We start from the raw sequence: 10301 nt of genomic DNA, 5'->3' as shown, positions 1-10301 counted from the left end.
TTTAAAACATATTCGTAAAATTGAAAATACTTATGAATGATTAAAATGTTTATATGATTCAAGTATTATTCATGTGAGGATCCGGAGTCTAATGGCGCACTAGGCTTGTTAGAAAACACACAAACTTATATATATTATAAACTTTTTAAAACAACACAACCTTTTGTTAAAGCATGAACACATTGATATACTACATAAATAGTTTACTAAAAATGTGAAATTTGAAGTTTATATGAGAATTTATTTAAATATATGAACATTTCTAAAATTACTTTAATATTTTATTAAAATGCAAACATTTTTTCAAATTGTAAATTATATTCTTAATTCGTAATTTATTATGGGTATTTCTGTTAAATTACTGCATAGGTATTTTATTAACTTAAATGAACTTTTTAACGCAATTTGTTTTAAATATATGTATATTGTTTGTAACGTGATAATAATATACATATTTAAAAAATGAAATGAAAAAGAACAAACTTGTTGAAAACTGATCCACACGGGCTGGTTATGTTATAAACCTAAATTTATCACCATTCGATGTCGTCGGTTCTAGTGATATGTGCGGCTGCTATATAGCCCCCGGTTGCACGTTCAAAGCAACGACACTTGCTGGAATAATTTTTTAAATTTATGTTGTTGAGATTTATGTTTATAAGGTGTACACCTGCACGTGTGGTTGAAACCCTGGACCAGTTTTTATTGTTAATAGATTAATAGATTTTTTTTTCAATTTATCAGTTTCTCCCTGAGGGCCTTTTTGTAAGAAAAAATATTCTAGGGGATTTTCCTCAAAACACCAGGCCACACGCCTTGTCCCTTGCATCCTGGAGTGCCTTATGAGCGTCATGGACGTATAAAAACGAGATTTGAACCGTATATGCACGTCCATGCCAAGTTATGGAACCAGTTCAATGTATTTTGCAAGTTCAGGCACCAAAGCGCACATTCATGGCAGGTTCAAGCACCAGTGATGTATTTACCTCTTTTGGTATCATAGAGGACTTCATTTATTGTCATGCATGAAAAATAGTACCACATAATTTAATATGATACGGTATCTTAATATGATACTCAACTCTCTCTTCCTGCATTTAATTACACTATTGATACATAAACTTGCAGCGAGGGTACTATTTCATACAAAAACTTGCAGATTGACTCAAGTTAGCCCCTAAACTTACTTTGTGGGAACAAACTGATACAAATTAGTCCGAAACCTGCCTGTCGGATGAGAGGCACACATCGGTCACTTCGGTTTTCGTTTCTCATCAGCCCTTTCGCCTTTCTGTTTCTCGTCGGCGACGGTGCGATGGTCGTCGCGGACGAAATCGACGCTGGATGGAGCCGCGTCCTCGCGGCATTGGTGAGTTTCCGCTTGACTACGGTATGAAATCACTTTCCTTCTTCTATGTCGGATTGTCCCACCTGTAACGGCGTCTCTTATCGCTAGGGTTTTCATCCGGTCTGATCAGTGGTATATTCGCTCGCATATGGTTTTTCTGTGGTGCGTATGGTTGATAATTAGGCGTCAGTAGATGAAAGGTGTTGTTTTGTGGTATTTCCGCTCGCTTGTCATAGTTTACTGAAACCCGTGTTGGGTGTGATGTTGAGAGTTGCAGAAAGTAGTGTTCTGCTATAGTGGAGTTGCTGTTGTTTGATCATAATCTTGTGACGTGATTACTTTCATAGTTTTGTGACTGAAACAAGTGTCGTTTAAATCTTTTCACTACCACTATTTACATAACTCAGATGAAAGTCTAGAAACCTACGCCCTGCGTCGAATCCTTCTGTACACACTCTAAGAACAGGGCTACGAAAATGCCCGCAATTCTCCTTCTCAATGTCATAAAATTCAGGGCAATACTCAGATGGTGGAATAAACCCATCAAAATGATACTCAGTGGCCATTTGCATTTGATTGTGCAAAAATTGTTGAGTTCTACTCACAAAGTCACATACTGTAGGACACGAGAAATTACGAATAGAAAAGCACCTCCGGATTTTTTTTGGGCCGAAATGAAGCTTAGATGTCACCCGCCATTCTTCAGTACAACCGTCGCCCAGGCTGCCGTCGGGACCGACATTGCCACCGCCGTCGGGACCGACATTGCCACCGCCGTCGCCCATGGGCCATGCGCCCACGAGGAGACTATCCGCCGAGGACGACGCCCCGTCACGGCGAGCCACCTTCTTCCGTCCTTGCCGCGGCCGTTGCCACTGTCAAGGGTTAGGGATTTGGCTTGAGAGGAAGGCTGCCTCGGTCGAGTGTGAATTTGTGGGAAGAACAGAGAAGAACCGCTAGGGATTTGGCTGGTGCGTGGTGAACAGAGAGGCTGGCTAGGCTACTCGGGGATCTATTTACATCATACAGCGGGGGGTTCCTGTAAATTAACCTGGATGCGGGCCAAGTTCCTAGAGCCGACGTGGCAGGTTTCAACTAATTTGTATCAATTTGCTCCCGTAAAGCAAGTTTATGGGCTAATTTGAGTCATTTTATAAGTTTTTGTATGAGATTGTACCCGCGCTGCAAGTTTATCTACCAATAGTGTAATTAACTCAAAATTAGTTGGTGTGTATGATACTACTACGGGCAGCCTAAGGAACAGACGATATCTCTATGACGGAGGGGCTTCTTATTGGATAATTACTACTGGTAAACGGCCAAGTGCCTTGACAAACAGCCGTGCCACGCAATTATTGAACACCCATACTTGACAAAGACCAGCAGCACAGTTATTAGGCACCTCTCCAACCGTGCACCCAAGCAAAATATGCCAGACAGCCTAGAACTATGACATTCACCGGTCCAGAGGACGCATTCATTCACTCACTCATTTCAATTGTGACATGTACTTGTCTCATGTGTGAGTACAGCTGAAAGCCCATCCAATCCAGCTTGCCTCTCGATCCGCTATAAGTAGCAACCATGCGTCCACATGACCCAAACTACCCACAGCGCAAGTGAAGTCCATGACCCGCTTGACTCCACTGATCTAGCTTGCATGATAGACCACTCTCTTCCGCATATATTCAGATTCATTGATCTACAACCACATAGAAATTTCATCCATATAATACAGTAGCTCACAATGGACGCCACAGCGGTTGTTGGGTGCTTCCGGGACAGGACCATACTCGTCACTGGCTCAACTGGTTTCCTCGGGAAATGTATGCAAATACCACATATTCTCGTGTACATATATCCATATACATTTTACAATTACAATATATACATCTACACAGTGTTGGTGGAGAAGATATTGAGGGTTCAGCCGAACGTGAAGAAGCTCTACCTGGTGGTGCGCGCGTCGGATGCCGCCTCTGCGGAGCAGCGTATCCTGTCCCAGGTAAAGTATAAACGTCCCATAGCTTTTTATTTCCACAGCTTCACATGTCGTGCTACGAATAGGTCTAAACTTAATAGGAGGCACTAGCCAGCAACCACTGCACCGGGCGGCTAGAGTATTGATAATCAGAAATACATGAGAAAATCAAAGGTATTTTACGTGATGATTAAATTTCTGATGAAACGTGTAATTTATTATCTTGTATAGTCTTAGGTCAATGAGAATATGCTTTAAAAAGGCTTCTGTTTAGGCAGAATTGGAACGCTATGTACTACTGAATCATATCTGATTGAAAAGCTATATGATAAGCCACAAACAGGAATTTTCCCACGACAGAAAACATAATTAAATTGTAGCAACATTATTAAGTTGATGAGTTTTCTCTCTCTAAAATAGACTGCAAAAGCAACCATCGGGAGAACTTGTAAGAATTCTAATTTTCTAAAATCCTACAAAAAAAGAAGAAGTCTTTGTATTGGTTAGCAACAAAGTTGCATCAGCGTATTTTCTTGCATTTGTCAGTAACAATAAGTGTACGAAAATTCTTTTTAAAATTGTAGGGTAATAAATATATGTTCCCTATGAATATCTAAATGTTGAATGCACGTAAAATCTTGCTAAAATGATGAAAATTTTAGATATTTTATTCTGGATGAATTTGATTTCCAGCTACTTGCACTTTGTGAACTGTACACTCACCAACATATATGGGCTCTTGGTATACAGACTGCCTGCATAAGTAAGTTTTTTTTGGCGAATAAGTGAGATCCTTATTGACACACATGATCTATACATATGACATATTTTTCATTTAATTGTTAGCATGAGAGTTATGGATTTTGTTATGTTTTTTAATGGTCTTATACTAGTACATTTTTCATTCTGTATATGTATGCACACAGGTAGGGGCAATCCCACAAGCAAATAAGAGCTCATTTACCAATGCATTCTGCAAAAAACCTCCCTACGTGGAACAAATGCATGTGACTATAAATCAATTTTGACAAGTTTCCCAATAATAGATATATGGACCATAATTCTTAGTGATTCAGTTGACGTTGCATACTCAATATATAATTCCAGAAGCAGCAGACCAGGGGCATAGTCGGTTCGGTTTATAGTATGCTCGTTCTTTCGTCCTATCTCCACAACGCACCTCCATTTCTTGTTTTGTTTTTTTGTTTTATCGGTTTTTGTTAAAAACCATCTCAACCAACACACGTCTCAAAAAACATATTTTATTTGAATAGTCAATTTTTACATGTTTAATTGACAGTGAAAGTCCATTTTTGATATATAATAACATTAGCAATCAAATAACAAATAACTCACAGTTACTGTGCAAAATGTTCCTCACACTCTTTAAATCCTTGTAGCGCTGCAAGTTCATATTTTTGTCTTGTTATCTGATGTGCTGGCAGGTTCTGGGGAAGGATCTGTTCAACACCATGCGAGAAAAGCATGGGCTAGCTGGCTTCGAGGAGCTCATCCAAGAGAAGATAGTTCCTCTCGCAGGAGACATTGGGATTCAAAACTTTGGGCTCGATAGGTCGACAGTTGACGACCTTTGTGAGGAGATCGATGTTATCATCCATGGGGCAGCAACAACGAGCTTCTATGAACGGTACAATAATTATTATATCCATTCTCTGCAAAGTGCACGTGAAATTGTTTTTATAGTAAAAAATATTTGCCTGACAAATGGAGATTCCTTTTGAACACTGAACTATAGAACAATCGTTCTACGGTATTTAACTGTAGAATTTTCATCACAAGCACTTCTCAATTTTTATATTTGTTACTTATTAATAATTTTAGTTAGGACCATGTCATTGTCCAGTACTGGTTAGTAAGAAGAGTAAATGGAATCTAGTAAGTACACCCATCATTTCTATCTGCATCTGTCCAGCCATTATTAATTAACAGGTCGCTTATTTTTCTCACAAAGATCAATAACGTTTTGCACAATCGAATAAGAATCTTCTCATATCAAAGATCCATTCTGAGAATATCTACATGTTCATGTGGTTCCTGTGTTTTTTTTATTATTGTTTTATGAATTGGTTTGCGATATTAACTACTCCCTCCGTCCCATAATGTAAGACGTTTTTTGACACTAGTGTAGTGTCAAAAAACGTCTTACATTATGGGACCAAGCGAGTAGAAAAATATTAAAAAATAAAATATTACATACCCAGACACAAAAAAGTGGATGGATGACCTACAAAAGACATACCACAGAATGAAGTCTAACCAACAAGCAATGTGAATCTACAGACTAATACACTCAGAACTTCCGAATGGAATAAGAAGCACAGAAATCCCAGAGATAATAGTGCATGGACATATTTTTACTAGCGTATATGAATATCGAGAGTCCAGATACTTGGCAGAGGTTTAATCATCCGACATGCAGCGCTGAACTTATCTTTGGGAGAACGTGCTCTACACTTTGCAAATCTTCAAATATATTCTACAGATATTCATTTCAAACTATAATGTATCTTGCTAGTAGATACTGCTTGACTCTGTAAAAAAAGACATATCAGGTTGAGGTTCTAGGAGGACAGAAGTCAAACTGTTATACTATTTAACTTTTAGTATTAATTGTTTAACATGTTCTTGAATTTTATTGCCTGTACAGGTACGATGTGGCATTAGCATCAAATGCATTAGGAGCCAAATATATATGCGAATTTGCAAAGAAGTGCAGCAATATGAAATTGTTGCTTCATCTTTCCACTGGTACGTGTATTTATTTATATATACCCAGTTTACATATGCTAGAAAATGAATATGATTGTAGATTATGGTGAGAATATATATCTTCAGCCAAGTGCAATAGCCATTTCTCTCCATTTTTTTTTGTCTGTTAGCTTTTGTAGCGGGTACCCGAGAAGGACTTTTACTAGAGGAAGCACTGCAGATGGGTGAAACACTAAGGCCCGGTTACTGTTTAGACATTAAAGCTGAGTTGCGGTTAGTTGAGAAGATCAAGACTGAACTCAGAGTAGCCAATAGTGGTGGGCCAGACCAGTCATTGGAGAAAACAGCCATGAAAGAACTTGGCTTAAAGAGGTCTGGCCATCTAAATGTGTCATTTCCTTTATTTTATAAATATAAATTATGTTTTCAACACCTGTTAACCAACTTGCAACTTTGAGTGTTATTTGGCTTTAAAATTTATAACTGATGTATTCGAAAATACTTTCAACAAAAAATTGAACATATGCATTCACATGACCAATCCAAATAATATTTCTTTGTGTTAGTAATAAAATTTAGATTCATTTAACAACACTTCTCTTAAAAATCTTAGTTTCCTGATGGGTTAGTATATTACTACATCTAGTGACAAGAGATAGTAAAATATAAATCGTACCTCTTTGATAGTAATGTCGTTTCTAAGGTATTTATCATATCAAACACTGCGACCTTGAGAACACTAGTTCTGACCATTTAGATGATGAAAAACTGATATTTAAATAGTTGGTTGATTTATTATGCCACATATCATAAGAATAAAATGGTTGAAGGGGCGTCACAGGATTTCCCCAAGATTTATGGGAAAAGTTAGCTATATAATATTCTTAACCTTTCATAGCTAAGCCAGAACATTCACCAAAATTTACATGACACAAGATGAGCTCTGTCCATTTACTTACCTTGATGACATAGTTTGTTTTAGAACATATTGATGAAAAGCTATAAGAATGTAATTGTAATCAAAGGGAATATTTGATTAACAAATATCCTGATTATGATTGTAAGGTTGAGTAGACACGCTTTAACAACATTTACTCATGTGTAAGTGGAGAGAGTACATGCTATATGAAATAGCAGCTTGACACTACATATATTTTTCACACTGCTGAAGGGCCTGCCATTTTGGATGGCCAAACGTATATACATTTACCAAAGCTATGGGCGAGATGCTACTTGCGCAGGAGAGGGGAGACCTTCCTCTCATCATTATGCGACCCGCCATGGTAACCAGCACTTTTCAAGATCCATTTCCTGGCTGGATAGAAGGGGCGAGGTATGCTCAAGATCTATATATATAACTATATATCAATGGTGTATACATAAATATTTTCCACAATAGTACTATACTACATATAAATATAGCTGGACATCCCACAATAACAACTGATTTGTTACCATTTTATATTCAGGACAATTGATGCTTTGATTGTCGCCTACACTGAGCAAGCATTCCCATGTTTCGTAGGTGATCGAAAAAACATAATGGATGCTGTGAGTAAGACATAACATCATGCATATGTACTAGTAGCAATTAACAACGTAGACATGTTAATAGACTAACCTTACTAAACTTGGAAGATAATAATAATTGGTGTTTTTAGGTTCCTGCGGACATGGTGGTAAATGCAACCCTTGTAGCCATGGCTGTTCACTGGAATGAAAAAGGATATGTCATTTACCACGTGTGCTCGGCACTCCAAAATCCATTGTCTGGTTATGTCTTAGAGGACGCATGCTGGGATTACTTCTCCAAGCATCCTCGTATACGAGAAGATGGGAAACCGCTGAAAAACAAAAGGCCATACGTGTTTAAGAGGTTCACTCTCTTCCGTGCATATCTGATAATGGTTTATAAGCTACCACTTGAGGTACATAGTCATAAGTTCTATAATTCATATTCACATGTAAATATATTTGTTTGTATTGTGAAGTGACTCATATATTTTCGCATATCTTTAATTTCGGCTAAACAGATCTTGCATGCGGTGAGCCTTTTATTCTGTGGGTTGTTTTCGCAATCTTACAATAAGTACAACCGAAGATACAATTTCTTAATCCTCTTGGTGAAGCTCTATGCACCATATGCCTTCTTCAAAGGATGGTGAGGTCCATTTTGTGCTTGTGTTTTGTAAATTATATTACTTTCAAACTTGTCATTTTGCACACTGGATGTCTCCCATCACCCTGCTTTACTATGACTAGTCTAGCTAGTTCCTATTTTACTGCTCGACCATATGCACACATAGCAAATTACTGAAGTACTTGTAGGTATGGTTCTTATTATGGTTTATGTTGCCTCTCGAGCTCGATAATCAACTCACGGAGCCATAGAAATTTTGGCGCAGCGCAATATGTTGCTGCTTTTCTATCTTTCTCTTATTTATTCATGAACAGAAAGGAAACATGATGTGGCGTCTGCACTCCTACTGTCACGTGTCATCCCACAACCAAGCACACACACCCAAGACATCCTAGAAACTCGCCACAGACCACATAAACCGTGTCTCGAGGCATTAGCTAACAAAAAACCAGATAGATCGCCAACTAACCAGAAACCACTACCATGGCGTGCTAAAGCAACTAAACGACTCGTGTTCTTATTAAGCAGAGAGAGACTAGATTAAACGAACTGTTACAAAATAATTAAAGAGTATTATGATCTCATATTACACATTTATGCTAACCTCTTTATTTGATTTCCAACTCAACTTTTTTTCCGTGATAAATGACGCTTTTTATCGACTCATGGTGTTGCACCAAGTGGATACAAACACAACGAGTACAACCCTGGCATGTGCATGCATAACGATGCACATGATCATTAAGAACAAAAAATGAAATAAATTGACTTATAGGGTCACGACGAGGAGAACGAGCCACTGAAACCAAACAAACAACCATTACCAACACCATTGACAACACCCGTACGATGCCTTCAGAAATGAGATTGTGCATGAAGTCTGTCATCTCCAAATACCACATGCTACGCGGGGTGGGGTGGGGGGCTATACCAATGCCAAAAGTTGACCGCCAGAATGATGCTAATGCTCAAAGCTGAACAGACCAAAAATGTGCAGTCATCCTTCCCGGTCACATCAGCCGAGGACGCCGAAGGGGAGTCAGCCATCATCGGATCAAGACGGACAAGATCAACATCTGATCAAAACAAGTGATGAGTCATCAGGCAAACAACCACAAATGGTTGCGTGCCTATTAAAAGCCACTGAGCTGGTCCGAGAAGCCTTCAACGATCGTTAAGCTTTGCGCGCGGGGGGGGGGGGGGGGGGCTATACCAATGCCAAAAGATGACCACCAGAAGGATGCTAATGCTCAAAGCTAAACATGCTAAAAATGTGCATTCCTCCTTCCGAGTCACATCAGCTAGGAACGCGAAGGGGAGTCGGCCATTATCGGATCAAGACGGCCGAGATCAGAATCGTAACAAGACAAGCGAGGAGTCATCACCCAAACGACCACAAAAAGTTGCGTGCCTCTTAAAAGCCATCAAGCGGGTCGGAGAAGCCTTCAACGATCACTAGGCTTTTTTGGATTCCATTGGAGTTCTATCAAGACGCCACTTTGCCACCAAAGCTACTAGGCATGGGGAGGCTAGATTCAGTTTCTCCCCACATGCACATATCATATCAGAGCCACGCCTCCACTAGCTGACACACCATCACGCGAGCGACAGGAGCACGCATCCTGCAGCTAGCCAACTTCATATGCTCCACGATCAAAGCACCACCACTGGCCCAATCATGCTACCGATGTAACCAGGGGGCCTACTGGCGGTCTGAATGTGGATGCCTCACATCGCGCATAGGGTTCGGTAAGATGCGGGGCTTTAGTGTGTTTTTTCTGTGAACTATCCTGTGTTTATGAGTCAGAATGATTGTATATATCTGTGGAGATATGACGTTATTGGCTATTCATGTACATAAGATCATATGTGCATTGCAGTCTCACTTTTCTTATAGTAATGTATGTATGTTGACCGAATTTTCTTTATGTTTTCATATCTGAAGCTTTGATGACACGAACATTACAAGGTTGCTTACGGAAGTAAAGATGGATTGCAATGGTGGTAGCATATTTAATTTTGATCCCAGATCTATGGACTGGCACTCATATCTCTTGAATGTACACGTCCCAGCTGTGATAAAGTATGGCCGCAAAAATTAG

General features: G+C 39.2%; 1 protein-coding gene across 1 annotated transcript; it reads left to right on the top strand.

Annotated features, from left to right (window-relative positions):
* The first annotated feature begins 3095 nt into the window (after positions 1 to 3095).
* On the top strand, positions 3096 to 10301 carry LOC123164773 (alcohol-forming fatty acyl-CoA reductase-like). Its single transcript, XM_044582339.1, has 10 exons — positions 3096 to 3174; positions 3250 to 3353; positions 4775 to 4977; positions 5998 to 6098; positions 6230 to 6431; positions 7231 to 7392; positions 7529 to 7610; positions 7721 to 7987; positions 8093 to 8220; positions 10145 to 10301. Exons 1-10 carry the CDS (start codon positions 3096 to 3098, stop codon positions 10299 to 10301), a joined length of 1485 nt encoding a protein of 494 aa, XP_044438274.1.

This window comes from Triticum aestivum, chromosome 7D (assembly GCF_018294505.1).
Source record: "Triticum aestivum cultivar Chinese Spring chromosome 7D, IWGSC CS RefSeq v2.1, whole genome shotgun sequence".
NCBI classification, from domain to species: domain Eukaryota; kingdom Viridiplantae; phylum Streptophyta; class Magnoliopsida; order Poales; family Poaceae; genus Triticum; species Triticum aestivum.
Note: the sequence above shows the minus strand (reverse complement) of the source record. Positions and strands in the feature narration are given on the sequence as shown.

What these genes read in the sequence shown, in the direction of transcription:
- LOC123164773 (XM_044582339.1), top strand. Translation starts at nt 3,096, where the DNA reads ATGGACGCCACAGCGGTTGTTGGGTGCTTCCGGGACAGGACCATACTC. An exon ending in GTTGCTTCATCTTTCCACTG is followed by an intron (nt 6,099 to 6,229) that starts GTACGTGTATTT and finishes TTTGTCTGTTAG; the next exon opens with CTTTTGTAGCGGGTACCCGA. An exon ending in AAAGAACTTGGCTTAAAGAG is followed by an intron (nt 6,432 to 7,230) that starts GTCTGGCCATCT and finishes ACACTGCTGAAG; the next exon opens with GGCCTGCCATTTTGGATGGC.